General features: G+C 45.4%; 1 protein-coding gene across 17 annotated transcripts in view; it reads left to right on the top strand.

Annotated features, from left to right (window-relative positions):
• TCF7L2 (transcription factor 7 like 2) overlaps positions 1–27,373 on the top strand; it is a 171,673-nt gene that overhangs the window by 48,830 nt on the left and 95,470 nt on the right. For 14 of the 17 annotated variants that reach the window (XM_088528609.1, XM_088528607.1, XM_088528613.1 and 11 more), the window contains exon 4: positions 12,751–12,852. The exons of the other annotated variants lie outside the window; for them this stretch is intronic. In XM_088528609.1, coding sequence (XP_088384735.1) covers positions 12,751–12,852 — 102 coding nt within the window. The remainder of the gene's footprint in view (positions 1–12,750; positions 12,853–27,373) is intronic. 17 annotated transcript variants of the gene reach the window in all.

Below are 27,373 nucleotides of genomic sequence, written 5' to 3'. Positions count from 1 at the left end.
TGCCTCTTAACAGAATAAAATTAATTATTATTCTGATTAAATCCATATACTCGTGCTACCTAAAATAGCTGCCACTAAACAGCTTGCCCTGAGGGGATGGTTTGAGGGAGGGCAGGGCCGCTGGAGTTTGCTCAGCCCTTCAGGTAACATCCTACAAACAATATGCTGCAAATCCCACATTGTTTATGGGGGACAGAAGGAGAAAGAATAGTAATTTTCAGTACATTAGCAGCTATTGTATCATTGCATGTTGCTTAATAAGGCTGATATTACATGTGAGAGGTAGTAAGCTCCTTGGTGGAAGCAGGGTGCACTGTAGTGACCTTGGTTGCAGGTCTGTGAAGATGAAAGGTGCCTCCCCACGTTACTGGGCTGGCCATGCCGCATGCAAGAACACCGGCCGCAATTTATTGCCCTGTGCAAATATGCTTCAGTCTAGTAAAACTCTCAGAAATCTGTTCAGCAACCTGTGTTTTCTTCCTCCCTCTCCACCTAAGACAAATTTGACTTGGAAATAGAACAGATTTGCTGTGTCTTGATTTTTTTTTAATAAATAAATTATTGCTGTGAAAGGAAATTCATTGATCCTTACTTGCTTCATTTATAATTACCTTTACTTGCAGTTATGTTGCCTCGTCTTGCAAAACCAGAAGACCCCTTGAAGCCCACCAGCTAACTAACATAAATTGTTATATCTCCCTTCCCTTCCCTCCCCACTCCTTCCCCCTTTCCATCTCTCAAACCTCGAGAACTTACAAAATATAAGCATCCACAATAAGATAATAAAATGCTCTAAGATTGGAGCCTTTGCTTTCCCGGCTGTTCAGTAAATACGTTGGTGTCTCCTGGATGTGCCCCGAGGCTCTGAAACCTGAGGCCTGCCCACATCTTGAGTTCTACTTTCCTCCTTGCAAAGTGCCTCTGGCTAGGAGAGCTGTCGATTGCAGCCCCCTCCCGCTCCCCTTCTCTTGTCATAAAAAGCTTTATTTTTTTTATTTATTTTTCATTTTTTTTTATTTTTTGTCTTTTTTGACAGCTGAGTGGCTATAACAATCCTCAGATAGTTACTATTTTTATCAGTGTGAATAATAATAATAAAAAAAAAAGGCACTAAAATATTTATTCGGGTCCAGGTGATTCAGGACACTTGGAGAGGATGAGGGACCAGGATCACTGACCATGAAATGCCCTGGTACCCAGAGCTCCATGGTGTGACAGCCAATGTCCTGCCATGTCCTCGTCCTGCCATGGTCTGAGCATCCCCGTGGCAGCACCACGCAGCCTGGGGACACCTCTGGCACTGGGACACGTGGCTGGCAGGGAGGTCCCTGGTACCCTCCCTGCTCCTGCTGCTTGGGTCTTATTTTATTTTTTATTTTTATTATTATTATTTTTTCTGCATGCTTGAGTCTAGAGAGAGCATGATATATGTGAGGATGGCTTAAAAAACACTCAGCATTCCCAAAGCACCGTCCGTTCAATAAATAAATATAAAAGTTGTCTTGCGGGCCAGCCAGCTGAAAATGCCTGTGCTATGTTTAGCAGCAAGAACAACATTTGGGGCTATTTGCGGATTTATGTGCTCCAGGCCGCTCGTGATGACTCCTTTGTTGTAACTTGGGGCCTGTGGCGCTGCAGGGTGACAAATGCAAGGCCGGGCTCTGGGCGGCCGTGCTGGTTGGGATGTCTGCAGCAGGGACATGTTGTGTCTGCAGGGAGAGCCGCCCCGCTCCCCCGGGCAGTGACTTAGGTGTTCTCCCTGGGATTGCTGCAGCAAAGCAGCCCGCACCTCGCCAAAATAAACCCTGTCCAGAACCACAAGAATTTGGTGCATGGGGCAGAGTCCCTCCAGGACAGGAGCTATTGCAGAGGCTACTCAGATGCTTCTCCCTTGTAAAAACAGCAACTCACAGTCAGCACTTTTTTTTTTTTTTTTTTTTGGCATTTTTTTTTGGCATTTTTTTCCCGGTTCTGCCCTTCTTCCCCTAGCTTTGAGGGGAAAAACGCAGGCTCATGCATGTTGCACTTCAACACCCACCAAAGAAAATTTGTTCTTGCTTTTTCCTCTTTTATTTCTCATAAACTAGATTATGTGAGGCAGTGTGTGTTTTCAAGATGGTGTTTAAGAAAAGTAGTGTTTTCCTTATTTATTTGTGTATTTGTTTTTGTTTTTCATGCATTGTGCTCTTTCCCTTTTATAACGTGTTTGCTGTTTGTGGCCTTTAAGATCATTTCTAGCCACTAGTTCAGGGTGAGGATACCCCAGTATTGTCTTTTTTCATTACAATCAACGAATCATTTTGCCAGAACTTCCAGTAATACATCTGATAGTCCCTTGCCTTTAAAGTATCTCAATAAAACAAATGTTAGTTTAAGGTTAGGCTTAACTTAATAAACTAAAATTCACTGCATAACATCCGCCTACCTGAAAATTTGGAATGACTTTCTGAAGGCATACCACAGGCTTATTTGAATTTTACAGGAATTATACTTATTTTTACTAAAGTGCCCCTTTAATAGAGAACAATAATTTGCTGTGGTCTCAATTCTAAGCCCTATTTGTTTTTACATCACCATCTACATTTTCTCATTAAAAAAGCAAATATGTGTTCTTGAAGGAAGAGTTTGTGTGGCTGATGATTCAACTAAGAATATTTTTAAAATACTTCATTTAAATACCATAACTGCATATTGCATTGTTTTCATAGTGCTAGAGGAAACCAAAAACCAAATACATGGAGAGGCTGCCCAGGAACAAGAGGTGACAGTAAAGATTTAGTGAATACTTCATCTGTTTGCTTTTCCTTTGATCCCAAATGATTCATTTAGTCCTCTGTCTAAATATACTCTTCCTCCTTAAAAAGGAGCCAACTCTACCTCTGGGAAGACTGGATATTTTGTTCCATGGATGTTTGAGGTATATGGGTGTAAATAGGGTGCGTGTTGCACCTGATGCATTTCTTTTTTCAGCAAAGGTCATCATGTTTATCCAAAATGTAAGGGATTTATGGATTTTTTTATTTGCCCAATCTCTTTCCCCCTCAAATTATTGTTGAAGGGGAAAAATGTGGGCTTTTCTCGGAGCAGTTTTTAGTGAGGCATTCGTGGCGTGTGAGGATTTGGGGGGCAGGAAAGCCTTCATCTTCTCCATCTCTAATGGACAATTGAGACATTCAGCTGCGGTTTGAAAGGAAAATGGGTGCGAGGGGTCTTGCTGGACTAATGCTGTGGAAGGAGCAAAGAGATCGAGGGATTATTGATAGGGGAAACAACTGGTGCTGAATCCTGGGAGGGGATATTTATTCCCCTGCTCTCTAGGAGGGATTTGGAAAGAGCTGTAATCCTGGGTTAGGAGTAATTTGTTACAGCAAGATGATACTTGAGTGGCAGGAGGAGCCTGGCCGAGGCAGCAAGACGTTTTTATTCCGAGGAGTAGCTGGTCTCGGAGAAGGTCAGTCTGACACAAATCCTATCCCAGCCCACAAGTTTTGTTTCTCAGCCAGCACAATTAACCGAGGGGACTCTCGACCTTTTATTTTACATCTTTCAGAGACATCTGCACTCACCAGAGCTGAAAGATTGCAACGAGGAATGTAGACCAGGATGTGATGCAGTGGAAAGTTTTCCAGTCAGGCTTTTTTGAAAAGCAAAATAAGGCCAGCAACAACCTTCCTGGCTTCTCAGAGGGAGGCCGGAGTATTTCTGGTTTCAGTGTTATCTCCGGGACTTTTTCCTAAGGTTGTCTTAGGTTGACTTTCTTTTTTTCTCTTTTTTTTAAAAAAAAAATAGACAAAAGTTACCAACCCTGGGGAAAGAGAATTTTGCAAGGCCTTGGTTTTCATGACAGTCTGAAATCCTTGGAGCCATCTATTCTGAAGTAACCCGTTGTTGCATTGAAGATCCATCGCATATAGAAACCGCAAGGGAGGCGACAGGAAATTCAGTATGAAATTTGCTGGGTTTACTAGAGAGTGGCTCCCGGCAGTTCACCCAGAGTTGCTACATCAACAGGAATTTTTGTGGTAGTGATTCGAGTCATGAGTTTCACTTACCCAACAGTGGGAGAAAATATGACTCTCAGTAAAACCCCATTGGGCGACATTGCAATAACCAGCAAGCATCCGTAGACGCTTGTAACACCTTAATTCCAGGATCCCAAGGGAGTTTGCAGGCCCTGAATAGGGCCTTTGACTAGTGCATGGTGATGAACATCACCACGGGAGGGTGAGAATCAGGATCCAAGATGGAAAGAGGACCTAAGCCAGCTAGTCCTATAGTGGTACCCGTGGAATCCATGGTCATGTTGCCATCTCTGCTCATGGCTGGTGGATGTAGGTGTGAACGTTGGGTGAATTGGGCTGTTTTGGCTCAGGCTGCATAAACAGAGACTTCTGCAGTCAAGTGGCTCCTTGCTGGAGGTGTAGGACAAGTTGCTCATATTGCATCTCGTGGGACTAGAGCAGAGCTCTGCTGGGGAGAGCCACTGTCACCAGCCAGGCTTGTGACAGCGGCTACTTGTATTTTCTCTGCTCTCCTAGCTTCCCCTTCTGCCATAAGAAGAAATCAAATTCGATTTTTTTTTCCCCAAAAAAATCAGGAAATGCTTGGGAGAACAGAGTGGGCAGTTGTGGCTTTCTGGTGATAGCAACAAGAGAGGACAGCAGGTCGCCCTGATCCGAGGTGCACGAGGTTTCTTGGTGTGTCTATGCACACACACCAGGAAACAGGCCCTGGTTGGCAACCAGCCTTCCATTTTGCATCCCGCTGGTGCAGCGGTCGCCTTCCCGATGGGCATAGCAGGAAAGGAGGGCGCCTGGGGAAGGCCTAGCTTAGTTAGGAGGCCTGCAACTCCCTGGCAGGCACCATAGCTGGGGCTATGGTTAAAACAATGGTGGTTGCAGAGCTCTAAGTCGTGGTTACCTCCTTTTTCTTAAGAGTTGGAAAGTTTTAAGGGAGGCAAGGTTCCCCTGGAGCAGGCCGGCTGCTGTAATGGAGGTAGTCCAGTGCGCGATCCCTCCCGAACATGCTGTCAGATACTTTTACTGTCTTTATATAATGGGGAGGAAAGGAATTATATTTTATAGACCATAAAATGCGTTCTTGGACTCCATGCAAACACTAGTTACCAATTGTTCCCTCACTCCCTGGGAGGCTGCCAGAAAGAGAAATTAAGTGCGGGTCTGTACATCGAATTGTTCAGCAAGTCTTAGAGGCTGACTTAGCTTTGCTGATTCCCAACCAGCCATACCTACAGAAGGACTGTTGAGATTTCATGACTGTTTCATTCTTTTTATAATGGCAACTCTATGCTTGAATAAAACAGAACAGGTTGCAGAGGAAATCTGGGGAAAAAGTTTGAGGATGAAGGTGTTTTAAGCTGAAGGAAAAAAAAAAAAGTAAATGAAAACTTTGTTCTCATACCTTGACTCAAATAGTGCTCCTATTTGTGCCTGCCTTTTGGAACAGTGTTTCATAGACACTGAAATGTACTCACACAACCCCTTGACTTGTGCAGTGAGGGCTGTCGAGGTTCTCGCATTGGATGTGAAAAAAAGTAGTGGTGCTTTCCCAAGCTCCACCCATGGGCTAGAAATGCTGCCTGCAGTTCTTTTGCTGAGATGCCATGTGAAAGCAGTGCTGCACTTCTGTTTCACATGAGTGCTCTTCCTCTTGTAAATCTAGAAAGTAAAATTTATTCCTGAAGTAGCTGGTTAGCTTCTGTTTATAGGGCCTTCATGCTCAAAGTCCTCAAACTCACCTGACGTCTACCAAATCCAGATAGAGAAGTTGCATTCTCTAGAAACACAAAACTGTTTTCATTCAGTATTGACGTAAATGCCATGGACCGCAAGAATATGTTTCCTGCATTTAAGAATCAAACAACAAAATCGGAATCTTCCTGACCTTTCATAAACATTAATTCTTAAGGATGCATGCATGGGTTTTCTTAAGCTCTGCGCCCAGCAGTCTCTGCTGTGCCCTTGTTGCCATGTGCAGGAAAAACAGCCTAAGTATCAGTAAAGTGTGGCGGTAGCGTTGGGATGTAGCTTTGTATCGCGTCTCATCCAGGATGCAGGAGAAGAGCTCTGCTTGCTGTAAGGGCATGGAGCCCCGTGACCAGGTCAGGAGAAGACGGTGTATTTGGTGCTTCTGGGATGTTACCTCATCTCTGCTCAGTCTGGCTGCTACCAGGGGAGCTGTTGTTTGTTTAGGTACTTGCGAGATGCAAACTGCTTCTCCCTGCCTTGTTCTGCTACAAAATGGGGATGGGGTTTGCCCTTGGCTGGCTGTATGGCTTCAAGGAAACACTTCCAGCTCCCTGGATTTCTGCTTTTGGGCATCTTGCTTTTGAGATGATCCCAAACTGTTCGATCACTAAGACATTTATGTAATTCTTCCAGGTGAGGTGGACTCTGCATTCCCCTTTTTAGTGCCCTAGTAGCACTTCATCAATGTGATAAGGGCACAGGTAAAATACTACATAGGTGACTTAAGGCTCCTTTTTCAGGGTCTCCTTCTGTATTACTGCCAGGGAAGACAAAGTCACTTAAGCTCTCTTAAGTGAACTAGTTGCATTTTAAATTAGACAGAGAACTCAGTGTTCAGTGTGGATATGCCTGTGCAGGTATACACTGCTTACCAGTTCTTTAGGTGGGTTTTGTTGTTTGTTTGTTTGTTTTTTGGTAGCACTTATCCCCCATATCTTATTAAATAACTTTTTTTTTAAGTGTTTCAGTAATTTATTAAAGAGTGATAATAGTAAAAAAAAAAAAAAATGGTGAAGATTGATGATAAATATTTCATTGTTTTAAAATTCCTTGGTTCCATTTCTTGAATGCAGCAGGGGAATTTTCTGTGCGGGAAGGAGCCGAGCCACTGAAATAAGCCTTGTTGCTCTCGTTCTAAGCAGTGCCCCTGCGCCTCTCGCGATGCATTACATAATCTGTAGCGGGGCTGAACATCGTGGGTGGTGTCTAGTTTTTCTTGTGAAAATTACTGTGCTGCAAATCTGCAAGAAATAGGAGACCCCTTAGAAAGTTTCTTCAGCCTTTCTCCCTCAATTAGTCATCTTCTAAGGGTTTGTTTTCTCACGGTGCACACCTCAATGGACAGGGCGATAATTGATGACAAAAATAATGATGGGCTCTGGAGCAGAACAGGAGCTGAAGGGGCACTTCTGAATCTCTTCTGAGCCCTAGGAGGCTTTGCCTTCTGACTTAAATGGGAATGCGGGAATGCTGGTAGGTTGCAGACTTTTTTTTTTTTTTTTTTAATGTTTTCCAAGTTGTATATCCTCTTGCAAGTGTTCTTCCACAGGGAGCCGTGATGGTGGTGTTCAGTGCTGCCTTTGTTCCTGTTCCCTTTCCCATAAATCGCAGCCTTCCCCTTTGGTCACCTCTATTACTACCAGACTGGCATGGGTTAAAATTTACCTGGATGGGCCCTCAGATGAGCCAGCCTAAACTGCAGAAACTCCTGACCTGAAGTGATGTCCTGGTCTGCGCTTCCATGTGCTTCTGCAGTTCTTGATGCTGAGTAGGGGAAATATTGAGAGCAGAATTAGGGTTGGCAATATCGTGATTTGCGTGGGATATTGGGACCCAGGACGGAGTACAGACTCAGAGGGTGGAGATGCAATCTGCTAGCTAGCATAGGTGTTGAAGGAATCGTGGGATTCCCAATCCTGGGGCCTTGCTCGTGCTCCCAGGTCACCTGGAACTGCAGCGGTTTGCCCCAGTTCCTGGTAGCTATGAAGCCCCAGCTGTAGGAAACCCAAACTGGGAAGTACTGCCTTCCTGCTGCTTAAAAATACAGAGTGGCTGCAATTGCACTTAGGTATGTACCTGCTGGGGACGTGGCGGGGGGCTCGTGGCAGTGGGAAGAGCAGAGCGGTCGGGCAGCAGGGACAGGCGGGACGGCAGCGCGGGAAGCGCCTGCGGGCACCGCGCCGCCCCCCGGGACACCGCAGCGATCGCGGGACCGGCCATCGCTGCCAGGGGCTTCCTAGTCCCAGATGCCACCACTGGCTGTTCTGGGTGACTCCTCCACACGCTCATGGGTGACACCTTTGTGTGCCCTGGAGAGCCGACTTCCCATGGTTATACTGGACAGGAGGCGGCTGCTGTGAAGCTCAAGCCTAGCTGCTCAACATGGCAGGACCTTCAGGTTGCTGGTGAGATATGTAGATGTCGTCTTGTAGGACTGAAGGGTAGTTTTGATTAAAAGGCTTTTTTTTTTTTTGGTCTCTTTTGCAAAAAAAAAAATCTGGACCATTCAAATCATTTGCCTTTTCCTCTTGTGCTGACAATTTAACAGCTTTTTTAAAAGCTTTGGTTTCTCTCAAGTGTGCTCGCCCCATACGTACTTTAATTTCTGTGCAGAGGCCTGGAGCTTAGGAATTATTTTGCTTAAGCTCTCTGAGACTTGCTGTAAAACTTTTTTTTTTCTTTTTTTTCCTTTTTTAAGCACACACACATGCTAATGATCCACATCAGATCATATTGTTAAAGAGGGAATAAAGCACTTAGGCCAGGATGACATTATTTTAAAAAATGCTAAGGGGAGGCCAGCAGAGCCCATTTGCACAGTTTGGGCTCTGAAATAATTTGCCGCGATTTGTTGGAGTTAATTTGTTGAAAGGCTCCCGCTTCGTGCAGGCGATCCGTAACTTCCACGCTGCGGCGCGAGGGGAGCGCGTGTCCGGCGCTGCACGCGGAGGCTTCGCTTCCCGAGCGCCCGGGTGGGGATTTCCCTCCCTCCCAGTGCAGGAATGCAGTGGCAGCAGCGGAGCGCTGGGAAAACCGGGTTCAGTTTTTCATGGACTCCTGGCAAATCAAAGTTGCTGCCTGGCTCGAATGTGCATTCGGGGCCGAAAGAATAGGATTTCCTGCTATTTAGTTGCCGGAGGAAGGAAAGGATTTACCTCTGGGCTCTACCAGCGCTTCGTTTTCTCCTTCCTAGCGAGCCACGTTGCCTCGTACCCCATCTTGCTCGCAGCATCGTGCACGGGAGCAAGCGCTGCCCGGCCAGGCAGGCTTGGGGCCCGGCGGTGCCTCCGTTTGCTCCGGAGGAGGAGAGCGCGGCGCAGGGGCGGCCGCCGCGACGTCGCTGCGCCGGCGCGCGCGGCCCGGCCTCGCCATCTGGATCCCGTTAGCCCTCTCGGCAGTAGGGCTGAGTCTCATTTCCTCCAACCAGTAATGTTATATAGGCAGTGATCCTGCTCTGCCCTAACATAATTGAAAATTATGTGTATTGCAGGCTCGCCGCGCTGAAATGTAGACTCGTAAAAAATCTGTGGCTCAGGTAGCCTGTGGAGATCGAACTTGGCACACAATGAAGCTTTTATGTAAAGTAAGAATTATAAGCCACCGCGTCAATATTGTGTTACAGGCATGACAATTCTTGGGCGAGGAGCCCCCGAGTCGGGCCTGTCACCTTAAACAATGCTAATATTTCATAGTGTGTGCGCGGGGCCGGCTCCTGCCGCGGAGGCTGTCAGTCCATGAGCCCGACACGGGCCCTGGCAGCAGGCACTGACCCTTTTTGTTTATCCGATGGACAGAACATCTTGCCCTTGGTGGGGCTGGAATGCAAGCTTGGAGGCTCGCCACTTGGTAGAGCATGTGGAAGTTGCTGTAGTGACCCTTGCACACGACTGGGGCTGCCTTTTCCTTTCCTTTTTTCTTTTCTCCTTTTTTTTTTTTTTTTTTTCTTAAGCATTCCCCCCCCCCCTCCTTGTTCCATATGTGCAATACACACTAGTGGAAGTGGAAGTTGCGCGTGTGCGCGCGCTCGTGTGCAAGAACAAACCTTCTGGCTTTGGCGCTTTCCTGCTGGATTCCGCCTGAATTCCCTTCCAGCTGTGTCCAAGGAGAGAAGCAGCTTTGGCTGCAGTTTAGCTTTTGCACTGCAAGATTTCTTGGACCCTCCTCGGCAGGGGTGGGTAGCAGAAAGGCTTTACTAAGAGTCCAAACTCCAGGGTTTTGGAAAGCAGGAAAGCACAAGTGATCATAAAATCTTCTGAAACTTTTGTTCTTGCGCTTAGCCTGCTTATCCGGGTGTTGAAGCATTCACGCCGAAATCGCTAGTTCTCCCGAGACCAAGGTAGAACAGGAATAATCACACCTTCCTGCCCAGTTGCTTGCTTTTTTTTAAAAAAAAAAAAAATTTTTTTTTTTTTTTAAAAAAAGGGAATTTAGTGCTAGTAAAATGAGCAGGATTGACAAGCCTGAAAACTGCAGCATCCATGGAATAATTACGGACGGGGTCTACGTGAGCTTCCCAGCTCTGCTGTGCCACTGCGTCTCCCTGTGCCCTTGGGGACGGTCTCAGAAGAGCCCGAGAAGCCCTGTCTGAAAGCCCGTGTGTTTCCTGGCCTGACTCTTAGGACAGCCGATGACCTGAGCTTCGTTATGGCTTGTCATGTTGGTAGGAATATTCCAACGTTGCTCACGAGCACCTTGCACCTGTCCCTTTATATGGCGATGGTACGATCACCACGTGCGTAAGACAGCTGATGGGCTTCTGAAAATGCAGCAGTTGACTTGTTTAATAACACCACCCACAAATCTTAAATGTATCAGATTTCCCTTCAAGTTAAGGAGATTTCAGTCAACTTAGGGTTTTGGCCCATTTTCCGTGTACTCGAGTTGCATTTTTAAGCATTTTTTTGAAACCACACAAGGTTAGAAAGTTACTTTAATATAATCTCAACTTTTAAATTTATGTTGTGGTCACCTATATTGAGGAGAAGGGATTCAATACAAAAGATCAAATATCTGGAGGCTCACAATCAAGTCATAAAAGCATTAGAAATGCTAGTTACAGTCGGATAATTCTGGTCTATTTGGGTTTTAGTTCTTGTTTTTTAAGAAATGCTGTAACAGTCTGGTCCGCATTGCACAAATCCCAAACGTGAGGATGAATAAAAACAAGACTTCTTGGAACTTGAAGAACTCATGTGAGGCACACGTCCAGAGCACGGGTTGGTTTGTTTGGGTTGCAGTAGCTCCAAAGCCTCAGGTCCTCCAAGCGTTGGAGAAGGGTAATGCACGTTCCTGCTGACTTGCGCCGCGGTCACCTCAGGCTTGGGGCAACGAGGCCTTTCGTGCTAGGAACTGCTCAGCATATGTGAGCAAATGCGATAGTGATGTGCTGAAAACACGCAGTGGATCCCTCTCCTTCCATGCTATTTAGACACAGCTTCTGTTGTCAGCTTGTGGTGACAGCGGCTGTTTGCGTGTGGCTTTCCTTCAATATTGTTTAAAAATAAATCCTTTTAAAAAAGTAATGGCAGACCCAGCTATTTCTCTAGGCATTTTCTAGGAATAGCTCTGTTAGGTCAACCAGTTCAGTGGTTCTATATAGGATCTTAGCAGTGGTCTGATCTCTATATGCAGCTGCTTTCATTAATCCTGGGAGGGGGCTGAAGGAAGGTGCCTTCCCCACAGCACCGGGGAGGGCTGCGCTGACCCGGGTGTGTTTTAGCCCCTGCTTCTAACGGGCACAGTGCAGCATCGTGCAGAGGGCAGGGCTTGTGCTGGAGTGAGTTTAGATGCACTGTGCCCAGGGTGCTGGGGCTCCCTATTTACTCCACAGGGTTAATCCTGCTCAGCACGGAGCACCGCGCCGATGCAGCAGTGCGGGTGCCAGCGCCAGGAGGGACCCCGACGGATCACTGTGGGATCCAGATGAGATGCCTGGGTTCTCCAGCAGCTTTGGTGGGAAGATGTGTGCGTCTGAGGGCCTGAGTTTCAGTCTGTGTTTGACCCTTAATTCCAAGGGAATGCTCTGCGGCTTGTTGTCGTGCAGGAAAGCTTTTTGTGTGTTTGTTTGTTTTTCTTCTTTGTAAGTCAGCACCCCCTGATGCTGCAGACCAGCTGCTTTTGTGACTGTGTGCTGGTATCAGCGGCATAAATAAGTCCTGACTGTGCCCGAGTGCCTGGGTAATGCACCAGGAGTGAACGCGCCAGACTCTCTTCTGTCTTGAACATCATCAACCCGAGAGCTTATTAAGTTTGATCTTATCATTGAATAAGTTACACTGTGCAAATCCCTTAAGAGTTGTCTGCAGAAGGCTTGTCTCCTGGGGATGATGAGCAAACGGGGAAAAAACACATGGGACTTGGAAAAAACACATGGGACTTCCAGAACCCTGGTGAAAACCAGAGAAAACAGGTGTGGGACGCAGCAGTGCTGTGTGTCCAGCACGGCTTTCCAGGGCAGGCCTCTGCCTCCCATAGCTCTGAGAAGCCCAAAGAGCTGCCCTGGTGCATTTGTTGAAGAAAGGCAGACAGATAAATCATTAGATAATGAGATCATGTTCTTAACCCAAGATGTGTGTTTTCCCTCTCCTGAGACTGATAGTCCACCTTCCCTTCCCTTGTCCCATCTTCTCCATGCCTTTTTTTTTTTTTTTTTTTGGTATTTTATTTCTGTGTGGGTTTTTCTCCCTCTTCTAGGTTTCCTATGTAATAAAGGCAATGTAATACTGTCTTTGCAATCTGCTTTATTTTCTTATTTCTGAACCGTAATGTGATGGCATGAAATTGTTAGTGTTCTGCACAGGGTCTGTCTCACACAAACATGCAAAGTTGCTTTAATTTTTGTTTCAGTTCCTTGCGTATGTTTTAATTTATATCTTTTTGCCCATGTTACCTAAGATTTGTTGTTTTTGTGTTTTTTTTTTTTTTTTTTGCCTTTCTTTTCTGAACTCATTTTTCTTTCCCCATTTTTGTTTCCTCCATCCAGTATCTGCAGATGAAATGGCCACTGCTTGATGTTCAGGCAGGGAGCCTTCAGAGTAGACAAGCCCTCAAGGATGCTAGGTCTCCATCTCCAGCACACATTGTTGTAAGTAAACGCAGAAGATGTTCTTCCTTTGTTTTAAGAAAGAAAGAAAGAAAAAAAAAAAGGCATTTGACATTAATGGCTTTGGCTGTCATCATTCTTCCTTTTATACAAACCAAAGGATAAATCCTTCAAAACAAACAAAACCCCTAACAAGCCCAGGGTAAAAAGAGAATACATTTTCAATTGCTGGGCTGTTTGTGAAATTATCATTCATGATGCTTAACTCTGTGCTTCTTAGGGAAGCTAAAACTCCCTAAGTTCTAAAACTCCGCACTGCAAAATTTACTGACAGTGAAGTCTGATCAAGTTGGTTTGCAGATCTGACTGAATGGTGAATTGAAGAGAATGAAGAGATACTTTTGGAAAACATTAAAAAAAAAAAAAACTGATCTCCTGTATCCTTATTGAAAAAACTTTAAATATTGGAAAAGTGTGAATGAAACTTTGTGAGAGTTGGTCAGCATTTTGCCTGGGTGAAGGCTCAGCAGAATGAAGCTCAACAAGGGCAAATCAGCCTTTGCTTTATGATGATTTCTCATTTAGAAAAAATGTGTTATCAAATGTTTACTGCTTGCTGCTTATAAAACTATCTTTATTACAGGTAGCGTTGCTAATAATAGCTTTGTTATTAACTTCTTATTATGTCAATTAAATTTTCATGCTTCTATCATAAAAGCAATGTTGAATTTGAAATGTTCAGTATATATTTGCATGTGAGGGGTTTGGGGTTATATTTTTATATATCGTTTTTTTAATTTTCCTCATCCTAAAATGACATCCATGAAGCTTTTAAAAGAAATGGTCTATTTGCGCGGTATTATGCAATAGTGGCAGAAGGCATTAGCTTGTCTTCCCCTATAACCAGCTTCAATGCAATTAATTGCCTATTAGCACTCATTTAGCTGAGATATTTACCTCTGGACAAGATGGCACACGGTTAGAATATTTCTTTTTATATTTATCTTTTATTATCTGATTTTATTACTTTATTTTTTTTATAATTAATGGTTTGGAAGGTGAATCCTTCCAAAAAGAGTGTTTTTTTGTTGTTGTATAGTCTAAAGCTGATGTAATTGATAGATGATATGAGACACTTGCCAAAGTCATTGCAAAACAGTGAAAATTGAGTGAAATATTTCAGGGGTGAGCGTTATTCCATTGCTGTCTCCTTTAGCTTGAGAAATGTCAGCCCTTTGTTCCAAGCGTCTTGGTTTCTTATTTAGGGAAAAAAAAAAAAGTTTTCCTATCTTGTAGAGGTTCTCACTTCTAAAATAGACCTCTGCACGGCAGAGAACAATGAGCCCAGGGCTGGTATTTGCTTAGTCAAGATCTGGTGCTGGTTGCTTCATTTTTGCAGAGTGACTTGACTTTTCCTTCCTGCCCACATGGGCCCTCGCTGCAGGAAGAACTTAGAGAAAAGATACTTGTCTGGTTATTTAAGAAGGCTGCAACCACCAAAACTTACCGTCCTCAGCTTGCTAATAAGAAATAAACCAGAATAACTTGTTTTCGTTCCTTTTGTGTCCTTCCTCCTCAGTGCTCTGCTCGAGCAGAGGCTGGACGTGGGGCAGGTGAGGGCCCTGCTGGCACGGCAGAGCAAGGCCAGGAGAGCCCAGCTCCGTGGTGGGCGGGTAGGAGGCTTGCACAAGGTAGCAGAGCACTTTTCCTAGCTGGTTATAACCTTGTGGAGGCAGGTTAAATTTGGTGGGTGAGCAAGCTGGGGGGCGATCACCTGCACTTTCCATTTCTGGGCATTGGCTTTCCCTGCGGTCTCTTCTTCCTCTGGGGAAGATCTGTTTTCCATGAGAAGCAAAAGCAGCTCTCGCTCCTCCTGTGATGCTGGGCACTTGCAGAACGGCCCAAGTTCTACCCTTCGGCCTGGGGGGTGACCCGGAGGAGCGGACAACACATGGATAAATAAACAAAAAGGGGTACTGTAGGCTCTAAAATCCCCATCGTCTTGGAAAATAAAGCAAAACCTGTGTCCAGGAAGGCTGAAGTTGATCTGCTGTGTATTTTGACCATTTATGGGGTTCTTATGGGTCTCTTTAAAAGCTGTTTCGCCCTGCAATTCAATAAAAAGCATATTTACCATAGCAACCACTTAGGCCGTGAGGAACATATACTACCTCGGAGATGGAGGCCACCTTCCAAAAGAGCCACAGCTGGCATTTGTAATGTGATCTTTTGTGCTCCTTACAATGTTCCAGCCAAGGGCAGTGGGGGAGCCGCTGCGCTGGGTGTTTACAACGGGGCTGTTCCTGCAACGTTTAGTGTCTTTCTAATGGCAAACTGCTCTGCCTTGTTATGTTAAAATAGGAAGAAAAGCTGAGTTTTACACGCTTTCCCCTGGCACCCTCCCCAGGCCACATCCATTATGTGGAATAAAAATGGCTTTTAAAAAAAAAAATTGTAAATCAAGTCAGGGTGGGTAATGGCATTTGGGGGACGTGGCAGTGGTGGGGAGGAGATGAAGTGGTTGCAGATGCCACATGGATGGGGATGTGCCAGGTTTGCTGCTGCTGTGCATGCCCAGAGCACCTGGGACCTTGCTCCTCAGTGCAGCCCTCTGCATGTGAAAATGTGACTTTTCTTTCTGGGGAGCAAGGAGGGAGATTTTGCGCCATGGTTATGAGCGTAATATGTAACGTAAGGGGATGTACATTGGTTCTCAGTCCTTATTACTGTTTTTTCTGCTTGCTGTGGGACTCCATACCAGTTTGCTGTCTGGAAGTCAGTTGTACTGCCTCAAAGATCTATGGCAAAAAAAGCCAACATCCGCAAATGATTTCTTATCTTTCCTGTATCTCTGAAATCAGGATTTCAGGCTAATCTTTATAGCTGGATTACAAAGAAAGGAAAGGAGAACATTTTTTTTTTCTCCTTTCTTTTCTTACTTCTTTTTTAAGTTCTTGCCTCTGATGACCATGAGCACCGTGTTAGGGCTGCACTCTTTACATCCAGCTTAGGTGAAAGTCCCCTTGGCCGCTGCCGTGCAGGTTTTTAGCTTAATGACTTGGGGCTGCTGAACATGGCCCGTCTGTAATGTCTTAAGTAGAGACTGTGTTATTTGTGAGCTGTGCTCCTTTCAGCTCTGTTTAAGGACTTTAAGTTAAGACTACAGAAACCCAAGCAAAAGACCAGCGTGAATAATTTGGCTGGATTGCCCCCAGTACTGAGGGCTGGGTTAATGCTGCTTTTCATGGTGCTTGAGAGAGTCTCCAAGGCCCATAATGAGAAACAGAATATTAAACTGAAATTATGTTCAGCATGTCTTGAGGAAGGTACAGCATGAGGCTCCATTTAAGTCCAATGCATTTATTTGCATTTAGGTGCTTCACTCGTCCTCCAAGACTCTTGCATCTTGCTTTGGCACAGTCATGCTGCTCGTCTGTGTCGAAAGGTGAAAGAAAACTAGGGGAAAAATTGTTTTAATAGTATGCTATTAAGCTTACTAGGTCAAAATTTTGAATTCAGCCTGTGGATAATACTGTTAGGGGAGTGGGATTTTTAAGGGCTTTTTAATGATTATTTCCCTCCATCCCTTTTTCTCACTTTGGATTTCATTGCGGTTATTTAGACTCCATAAAATACAGGTTTAGCAGAAGTTTTGAGTCTAACGCAGTCTCCACCTGAAAGCTCTCATGCCACCCTAAGCTGACAGGATGCTGGTTGTCCCATTCAACATGTGCCTAATGACATGTCCCCTTCATTCGCAGGAGCCAGTGTGGTGAGATGAGAAAATTGGGATGTCCCGGGAGCGGGATTCTCGCAGAACAATTTTCTCGTGTAATATAGACAGGCAGGCAAAATGAGTGCACTGTATCTGCACCGTCTGAGGAGCTCCAAAATCTGCTCGCTACACAAAGAAAGATCCTTTAAAATCTTTTTCTTTTTTTCCCGATATGTTTTTCTCCTTAATGCTGTAGGAATGCAATGCTGTTCTTTCCTGTTCTCTGCAAAGTAAATATTCGGACTCAAATATACCTTGTTTTGGGTGGCCCTATGGGTGAAAGAGCATTCTCTGGACAGGGCCTCCTGCTCTCCTAGCTGTACAAAGATTTGCTTTTAGCTTCCTTTGTACCAGTCAGAAACATTTTGAACCCCAAACGGTGATCTTTCAGTACAGTGTATTTCTTACAAAATGGTTAAAGTTTTAAAAAATTCCTACGTTTTCTTCTTGAGGGAGGCCTTTTGAAGTATGTGTAAATATTACCTTGGGGGAGGACTTTTAGTCCTGTTTGGCCTGGGTTTTCTAATATGTAATGAACGCAACCATGAAGTAGACTGAATCCCCAAGAACAAAGAATCACTGTGCTGTAGTGTATCTTTTTTTTTTTTTTTTTCCTCCTTCTTGCTTAAGGAGGTGAAAATGTGTTTTCAAAACATAATGTGACAAGCAAAACTTAAGGCTAACTATCTGAAATATACTCTCTGTTCTCAGCAGCCTCCTCAGTGTGCATGGACAGCAAGTATTTGTGACCGCGTTCGGCAGCTTGGAAGGATGAGGAGTCATTTCCCATATCATTTACAACTGAAGCTGCACAAGTTTGCCCTCCCTTAGTCCTAATTTCGTTCAGTCTTGGCAGGATTTGCACTTGGGCACTTTGATAGAAGAGCAAAACATCCACGGGCAGCTGTGAGGTTTGCTTTACCTGCAGCGTTAGGTGAAGGGAAGGCAGGTTTCCTTTTGGTACTAGGTGTGGAGAACTGTCCATGTGTAGGGAGAAGGTGTGTGTGTATGTTTGGATTATCCGTGCTAATGGTTAGGGTACAGCTCTGTGTAGGGACCAAATATATAGATTTCCAAGACTTGCCTTGCAAAAACACCCATGCAGGCTGAGTTGGAAAGCTCCTTTAATGACTCTGTTTTCTTTTTAAAATGCTCCGTACTTTATTTGGCTAATTATTCTGGCAGTTACAAAGTAAACAAAATGTTTCACTAGTACATGCCCAAATGTGTGCAAACATCTTACCCTGAATTTTCAGCGTTGCATGGAATTTAGCCACAGAACGAATTAAATATGCTGAGAATTTTGTGGTTAAATCTTTCACCACTAGTTCCTTTGGATTTTTAGTTGGGTAGGATTGCATTTTTATAATCTGTTCCAACCTGAATGTTTAGGACTAAGTACAGAATGCAGCTACCAGAAGCCCGATAAAATGATCTTGGAGGGGACTCCTGTAAACCATGCACATTCAGTACCTGTGATATGAGTGGTAAACCTAGTGCTTCGTTTGTGCAAAGCATGGAAAATGTGTGACCACCCCAAAAGTCATTCACTTTGCTATTTCCTATGTTTGTGACACACTCTGCAGCACAGTGTCCGTCCTCTGCAGAGCCCATTTGGGTGCTGGAGGGAGCCCCTGTGCCTGAACGCTGAGATTCAGGGGTTTGTGCCCCGAGTTGTGGAACGTGCAGGAATCTAACGCTTGGGAGAGCGTGTGTCAGTGCTAATGCACCTTCCCAACCTGGAGGAGCCGGGAGCCGCGGGAGCAGCGTGAGGAACTGTCAGGCTCCGCTGTAGTCGAGAGGGCCGCGAGCAGCTCCAAGACCTCAGAAGTATTTGGCTGTTGGGATGTCTCGGCTGTGAGTAAATGCTGTGAAATGTATAGTGCTGCCAGTCCCAATTGTTCTGGAATCATGAGTCAGGCCTCAAAGGATCATGAGGGTTGGGTTTTTTCTTTTCTTTTTTTTTGTTGTTGTTGTTGCTTTTTTAAATAATACATTTTATGTTCTCTTTATTTGTTCTCTGGTCGCTGAGCCTGGAGGGCATATTCAGCTCACATTTCCAGGCTCTCTTCTGCAGTAGTCAGGAGCTCGCTATGTGTTTTAAATGGAGGCAGAGGTTCTTTCCTAAAAGCTTGACTTCAAGGCGGCCAGGCTTTAAGCAAAAGGCAAGTATAGCTAGAGCCACTGTAAATCCTAAGAGTTGGCAGCATTAAGCATGGCTTATGGAGAAGGTAGCTGGGCAAGCCTATGAATATAAACTCAGCACCATCTGTTGAGTATCTTTTTCTTCTGAACTACTCGGCTGGACTGAGAGGATATCCTGCCTGGCCTTTCTGGCTCCCAGGCATTGAGGGTGGCTTTCCTTGAGATGTCTGCAGTGCTGCTCACTGTCAGCTTGTGCCGTGCCTGGCTCCGGGGCTCCTGCTCTTGCTGCTGAGATAAGGCCGCAGTTCCTCTTGGAGTTGCAAGTTTATAGCCCAAGATACAGGAGTGAGCTGGCATCGGTTCTGATATCCTTGAGGTGCTGTGCTGCCACTCCTGCGATGAGCTGGAGCCCGGAGCTTGGGTGTTGAGGTCTGGGTGTGCTGTCGTGGGGATGTTCTGACATAATTTGGGTGTTGGAACTTTCTGGATGAAGGCAAAGCAAGATTAGAGCTTGCTCATTATTGGTCTTTAAGTACAATGTAATGACACTGTCTTAAATTTGGTTGCACCTGCATATGCTGCAAGCTTCCCCTTTGTGTGCTTTGTTTATAAAGTATCCAATATGTCCTGAATGCTACACAGATTTGGTCACTAGATCCTGACCAGCTAGTTTGGGATGCAGCAAAGCCTCAGAGAGCAACATCTCAAGGCAGAAACTTACATACGAGAGAGGATTTGGAGACCTGTAGCGCTGAGGAGCCCAGGCTGTTTGGAAATGCATTCAGTCTCTGTGCAGTTCACATTATGCTGGAACAGGCGCGTTAAATTAACTTGCTGGCCTCATGCGGACTGGGCCTACAGTTACGCGTTGGCAAGAGGTCGGCTGTCCCGCAGCAGAGCCGATAGGAGCGCGTCGCGAGGCGGCAGCTGTCGCGTCCCCGGTGAAGAAGATGGCGGCCGCCGCGCGCGGTGGCTTCGCCTTGGCACCGGCCGCGGCAGCGCCGGGTGATGCCGGCGAGCCAGATGGGTGAGCGTGTCAGATCAAAGAGGATGTGTGCGGAGGGTGGCAGGTTGGCACGGCGGCTCACCACAGGTCTCCGTCCCCTCGCGCTGCTCAAGGTTGTGACTGCTCACTCTGAAGCTCGGGGAACGAGGTATTAAATAATGCAGCCTGCTTTGGAGCCAGGGATTGGGTTGACTGGAGCACAAGCAGCAGTTGTGTGTGTCAGCGGCTGTGATAAGGCTGGGGAACCATTTTTGCCTGGAGAGCTGGAACCGAAGTCTTCCATTCTCAATATAGCTTTGGGCTTGTTGACACAGAACGGAAAAGCCCAAATACCTAGTCGAAGTAGCTGTCTTGGAATAACTGGGAATAATTATCTCTCCGTGTGGCCACTCTTATTCTGCACTAAGAGGTCCTTTGTGCAGTTTAGCTTAATCCGCTTTGGAAGTGGATTAAGCTAAATCGCACAAAGAAACCCTTAGTGCTGAGTAAGAGTGTCCGCATGGAGAGAGAATTCGAAATTCTGCTTTTTTTTTTTTTTTTTAAATTCACACTCGAGCTGTTTCACAAAACTTCTTCCACATGCAGACCAGCCCACTTGAATAGAAGCCTCCTGTTTTCTTTCTATACAAGATCTATGTGCCCTGCCCAGGTGCTGCAGTAAAGGAAACAGCACGTACTTCTCATTAAAAGGAGAGGAAGGAAGCCGGCGTTGCTGGCCTCAGGAGCACGTGCTGGCCAAGTTGCTCAAGACCAGGAGTACTGCAGTTCTCACCCGTTGAGGTGGTTCGGGATGAGATTATTCATCAGGCACTTCACTTTCTAGACTGTTTACACCTTGTACTCTCTCCTACAAAAGAAACCAAAGGAGGGTGTTTTCTGTCCCATGTGAACCTCTTTGGCAATGGAGGACCCTCCTGGATAGCCTGTGGTGGGGTAGGTGGAGGTGTTGCACATAGCGAGGAGCGATGCCCTCATAAAACAACCTCCTTCCTGGAAACCCTCCCCTAAGCTATGTTTTGTGCCTAATTTCACCATGTTCTGTGCCTAATTTCACAAAACTAAGCTAGAATTTGTTGTCAAACAGACGTTTCTTTGAATCGGCAACTGGCAGCCTCCCAGGACCCCACTTCGAAGGGCTTTGCCTTGAAGTTTGGCTTGTGCCTGGCAAATACGGGCGAGCAAAATCATTGCGCGCTCTCCCAAAACAAGGTATTACTCACTCTGCCATTTTACCAGTGTAACTAGGAAGGTGTTGAGTAATTTTCCCAAGATCATTTGAGAAATTGATCTCCAGATCCTCATTTGAGAGGCACACATTAAAAAAAAATAATGAAAATAATAATAATTAAAAAAAACTCAAGAAGAACAAACTAAACATCCCCTCAGGTAGCTTTTCACATCTAAACCTAAAATCCTAACGTATCAGACCTTAGAGAGAGGTTTCTTTTGGTGCTGTTTACATACTAACAAGAATCTGCTTATCCATGCATGCTTGTGTCAGATGTACCTTGTTTTTCATCTCTTGGAGTTAGGAAATTTTGTGGAATTGAAGCAATCTTTCCTTTACCCTCAACAAAAAGTAGCTTTGTAGTAGGACCAGCCTGTATAGAGAGTATATGTATGTAATGAATGATGGTCTGGAATGAGATTCTGGGCATGCATGGCTTGAATTTGAATGTGTGTGCCTACAGGAGGTGGAATGTTTTCTGGCTAGCTTTTCTGATGGAATTTAAGAAATAACTTAATCTTAGGGTGTTTTTTATTTTTATTTTTTTTTCTTCCAAACTCTGCTCCTCCACCTTCCTTTTGGTACAAATTAAGGACTTGATTCTGCTGCTAAGCCTTACAGTGGTAGCTTGCGGAAAGATGTTGATCTGCACTAGTTTCCTAGGAGAGTTGAGCCGTTCTGTAATATGCCTTTTTCCTGTTGGCAAGACTCAAAGACTTCTCAATGACTATTACTGTGGAAACTAGCTTCCCCTTCCCGCCTTCTTTTTTAGTTTTCAGGCCTTGGTTCAAGAAATCATTAAATGTGAGCTAATGTCCATCCCGGCTCAGGACTTTTAAGTATGTGCTAAAAATATTTTCCTCTATAGAAATGGCTTTCTGAATTGAGGTGCTGGAACCTAGCTTGCGAGAATTATTTTCAGATTTAATGTTTATGAATTAAGCCCCACTTCCTGAGAAATGGCTGTGGATTCTGCCTGTCGTTCCATATAACAAGTACCAAGAAAGGGATGGGAGAGAAAGAACAGCATGTCTGGTGATCTGCTCCTTTTGAATTTGTTCTTGTGTTTGAGGAATTTCTTCCCAGGGCTAAGGCTGTAGAGGGTGTGAGGGAGGGTTTTGCCTTCTGTTGGCTCGTCTGCCCACTGGGAAATACACAAAATCCCCATGGTCTCCTGCTTGACAGAAAGGATGGTGTCTGGGAGAGGAGAGACAAAATGACAAAATCTTGCCCGGCCTAACACAGCAGAGCTCTGCAATGTTGCTGTTGTGCCCTGTGGGCCTTCGGATGCCTGCCCTGTAATACAGTAACGGTGATGATGAAGGGAGAAAGCAGAGCGAAGGGACTTGAAAGCCTCAAGACTTTCTCAGTTTGCTTTATACAGCCGTGAATGCTTTTCCTGCCAAATAGCTGCATGAAAATAGTATCATTAGAAAACCCAAACTGGTTGCAGCACAGAGTTTTGAGCGATACTTTTCCCTGGCGGCAGAGCTTCTGTCGCTGCATGTTGGGCATGTCTACGTGGTTAATTAATATGAAGCAAGCGAGGGTTTGAATTGCTAAAGCTGTAGCTGCTCCATGCTGACTCCCCATCTAGATGCTTTCCAGGCGTGCTGAGCACTTTGGAGGGAAGTCATTTAGTGGACATGAAATAACCTGCTGCTAGTTAAGGGCTTTGATGGCCACGACAGGTTACTCTGGGACAAGCGGTGGTGGGAATTCAAGGCATGCCGGTAGCTCCACCATCACTGCCGGAGGGGTAAGCGTGAGGCAGCAGATCCCATGTTAGCTGAAGGTGAAGCTGGCTCGCTTCTATTTCGGAGCAGGTCGTGCGCCTGGGCAGTTCCTGCGGCTGCAGTGCTATAAATCCGTGGTGAGGCTCACTCTGCAGGAACTTGTTGGGTTCATCATGCCCAGGGCATGTCCAAGGAACGTCCGCTCGATGGGCGGCTGAGCTCCACTGAGCTCGTAGGCAATCGTGGGGACACCTCAGATCGTGGGGACACTTCAGATCACCACTCTGGGGAGCCTGTGTGATGACTAAATGGTGAGAAGATGTCAGGGAGCAGCCTGGCTGTTGATGGGAGAGTAAAACGGCCAAGGAGACAGCATCTTGTTTAGTTTCTGGCTTCCTTGACCTGGGTATCCTGGTCCACGCATGGGCTGCTGAGCTGGTGCTCCAGCTCTTCTGCAAAGTGCCTTCTCGTTGTGTTCACTGCTGGTCAGCAAGTGCCTTAGTTTGGGATTGGGGAACCAGGGCCATATTATCTTCCACATCTCTTCAGTAATGTCTCCTTAAGAAGGCTACATTTTGCTGTTGCAAATGAGTGGGGGATCAAAGCAATAAGCACAACTTAAAGATCATTTCGTTACCACTTTACTGCCACCTGTAACGAACAGGATTTAATAGGCGAGCTGGTTTTCAGAAAAGCAGGTTATGATGCTGTCCCTGCCTCGAATTGCGCAGTGCCAGGGCTGGCAGAGATGTAGAGCTCCTCTGCCTCCAAGTTCATCATCCCAACTGAAAGGTCTTTCTATCTTGGAAGTGTATATTTAATACTCTGGTTGTCTTTGCCCATATTGATGTAAGGGACAAAAGGCAAAAAAATTGTCACTTACCTGTCCTTAAGCACAGATGAGTTTTGCACTGTCCCATGGACGTCCAGGAGACTTTTAGAAGAGAAATGTTGGTTCCTGGCATCAAAGAGTTAATAGAAGCGAGTGCAGTACAATAGCTCGTTAGGACTTAAACGTAGGCTGCAAACTCAGAAATCTTGATAATTTTGGTCTATAAGGACACTGAACTTTCAACTCTAGTTCAGCAATAATAAATGCCTGTTAAGTAAGGCTTCCTTTTATGAAAAGAGGGTGGATAGATGCATTTCAATGGGCTCTGAAAGTATTGCTACTTATTTCAGCGGCTGCTAGCCAAATGCATCTGGGCATGGGAAGGCATTTCAAGATCTACACAAAAAAGCACTTTGACGTATAACCTTTGTGAGTGTTTTAGCAAACCTTACTGCATTTGGAAGCAGCACTTTATTTATTTATTTATTCATCAGTCCCTTTCTTTTAAACTTCTTTTAGAGAAAGCAAAACAGAAGCAATTTAATGAAAATGCAATTCTGAAACTGTAACCCAAAGTGTGAGGTGGTGGTGTGTGATTGCCTTTCAAGTGCCTATATTCATAAATAAATGTATCAGTGCTGATTTTTGGAGGTGGGGAGATATCAAACCACTCAGAGGCAGTTTGGGTGACTGCTTTCTGGTTTCTAGTCTTGACACCCTGTGTGTAGCCTCCCTAATTAACCGAGGCTCAAGTACGCAGCGACCCACCAGATAAATCTGGCTGTGGGCATTGGTCTGTGCCTGTAGGAACCTTGTTGCAAGGAGGAACCGAACTTTTCAGGAGTCCCTTTGTAAGCAGGAGAGGAATAAAAGAATCCCGCAGATTTTCCTGGAATGGGTACGACTGAAACCATGAAGTGCAACGTGCAGTGCTGTGAACTGCTTGGCTTCCGCAGGTCTGGATGCAGGAGAACTTGTGCTGGGGACCCCCGCGAGCCGCGGCGGGGTCTGTGTGTGTGTTTTAACCGTAGACCCCCGCGGAGCGGGTGACAGGGCTGCTGCCGGGCGGCCGGGCCTTCCCGTGTGCCGCGCGTTCCAGCGGCGCGGGGCGCGATACGGCCCGAGCACACCCGGCAAACAGGAAACGCCGCTGACCGCCGGGGGTGCTTTCCACGGAGATAAAGTATGGAGGGCTCAGCGGAGAGCAGGGGAAAAAGCTCCAGGAATGGGGGGAGAGGGCGGCAGGGTGAAGCAGAGGGATGTATTTTGGGCCCGGCGCTGCCGCCGTTACGAAAGCGCAGGCAGGAAATGCAGCCAAGGAGCAGCGGGGAAAACGCTGCTTCGCTCTAAGATGTTTGTTTTACTCCATGACATGTATTTTCTATTTTGCTGCCGGGTATCGGCAGTGGGTGTGTGTTTTTCTTTCTTTTCTTTCCTCTTTATTTTTTTCTTTTTTAAGTTCCTGCCACTCTGGAGTAGTCTCCAACTCCCTCCTATCCCCATGCCAGTTAATAGTCAGAGGCTGTTTTAAAAGTCTGAAATGAAGCAGTGGAGGCAGTTGTGCATTTTCCTTGCCCCAACTTCGGTATTTAGATACCCACATAGTTATTTTCTCGGGGATCCTTTTGGAAAAGCACGGACAAAAGCCCCTCGGGGTTAGGAGGTGGCTGCGCAGGGCAGGGGGATGGGACCAACAGGTCCCCGGGCGGGCAGGGGGAGCTCCGCATCGTAAACACACCATAGCTTTAATAAAATAAATGAAGTGGAGCCTTTTCAGCTCCGGGCAGGCTGCATCGGTGGAAGTTGGGCTTTTAACGTCCGTAGTGAAAATTGACAGGCTGAGAACTGGGACATAAACAAAAATGTCAGTCCCTGGGAGTCTTGTTCACTGGACAATGTCTCAATTGTTTCCTTGATTTTTCGCAGGCAGCGGGGGATATTGGGAGATTAACTGTTTACCATCCGAGCGGCCTTTGGAGGTGCTTGGAGAGCGAAGAAGTGGCGGAAAAGAGCATTTTTGTTTGGAAACGATTAAGCATGTCAGTGGGTGATAAGGAAAGGTCACCCTGTTCTCCACATACTTGTCTGCTGTTCAAGTTAAGCTTTGCCCTTCTCAAATTTGGTGTACTTTTTGTTCCTTTCCTGGCTAAAAAATGTGGTGGTTTTTATTTTTTACTGAGGAAAAATCAGATTGAGGTAGTTATTTAGAAAGTGGGGAAAGTGCAGGGGTGTTAAATTTTAATTTTTATTATGTCTTCATTAAGCGGCTAAGAGGCAAACTTGGATATTTTAACATTGATGAGATTATTTGGAACAGGCTGAAATACGAGATAAAGAATGCCCTCTCTTTTAAAATCTGCTTTGCATTTTTGTTGAATTTTTTTTTTTTTTAAAGACCATCTTCAAAGAAGTCAGAAGAGAGAAGAGGAGTTTAGTTGTCTCATCATACTTTTGCTTTATTTATTATAAAAACAAACACTGGAGCCTGTTGCATACCAGGCCTCTGTGGGCAAGGTTCAGAAAGATGTAACTAGTAATTCTGCACTCGTCAGGCTTTGAATACGTGTTTTGTTGTGGGCGAGAGGAGGGCAGGGGAGAAGACAAACTGAAGTTGCTTCTTCAGGGTGCAAAAGCTGTTGAGGTTTTATTTGCAGGAAGATAAACCTGTTTTAATAAACGCACTCTTGCCTCAGCTGAGTGAAGTTGAAACCTTTTTCAGGCTGGAAGCCAGCTTGCTTGGTGTGCAGCAGCCTGGTTTTAAAAGTCTGGGATGTGCTGAGGTTGCTCTAACTTAATTTATGGAATAATAATGTATCCCATTTTTGTATCCACACATCCTCAGGCTGCTTTGAGTTTGCATGCATGCTCTCAAGCCCCTTGCTTGCTCTTGCATTTAAATTCCTCATTCCCCTTTTCTTCCCCAGCCTCCCAAGCCCATTCCCCCATGACACATTTCATCCCCACTTTTTATAGGCTTCTGCAAGCCTTGGCCTTCTACCTGCTGGGCAGGAAAGTGCCTCCTCAGTGAGAGCCGCAGACTTGCAACATGGCAAAGCTTCCACCCGGTGAGAGCTTCCTGCCCAGATTTCTACTTGAGGGAGGTTCAGGTGCCTTTATGTGTCATAAGGAAGCAAAAAACAACTCGCTGCTCTCCAGACAATTCCCTCTGCATTTTGCACTGAAAGGAGAAGGGGAAAAAGGGTAAAAATACCTCGCCTGAATGTGCCCAGATGCTGTGCAAGAGGTTGGTAGGGAGAGCTGTTGTCTTCTTCACAGAAGCTGGCCAGGCCTGGAGATAGCGGGTGCTTAAAGAATAGGCCAGGTCCTAGGCTGCATATGTGGCTCCATGTGTATTTTTGAATTGATACTGTTTTCAAAGATGCAGAAAACAAAAGTTGTCAACATATTGCAGCAATTGGTTTCCTGGTTAAGTACCCTGAGAAGAGCTGGATTTAATAATTTGCAATTAATCATTCGTGCAGTGAAATGAATTGCTCTTCCTGTTAGCTAATGATCACTGAAGAGATCGTGATTTTTCTTGAAATTTTGTGTGTTACTCAGAGTAGTTTCAGTGCTTTGCCTTGGAGATCATCCACGAATGGTTCTTCGGAGTCGTTTAGCTCTTTTGAGCAGGCATGGAGAACATGTGGAATGTTTCCGTTCCCTGTGTTGAAACAGCAAATGATACTTTCTAATTAATAGAAGTTTATTTTCCATGAAGATGCTCCAGTACTTGCATAAAGTTCACTGTCTTGGCAATTGTCCTTTCCACTGAATTCATTTGCTGGTTTAGTCACAGAAAGCAGTAAGATTTGTCACTTAATGAATTTCTATTGTTTGC

Source organism: Tinamus guttatus, unplaced genomic scaffold (genome assembly GCF_059628265.1).
Source record: "Tinamus guttatus ecotype Peru unplaced genomic scaffold, ASM5962826v1 Tinamus_guttatus_pri_ptg000314l, whole genome shotgun sequence".
Classification (NCBI taxonomy): domain Eukaryota; kingdom Metazoa; phylum Chordata; class Aves; order Tinamiformes; family Tinamidae; genus Tinamus; species Tinamus guttatus.
Note: the sequence above shows the minus strand (reverse complement) of the source record. Positions and strands in the feature narration are given on the sequence as shown.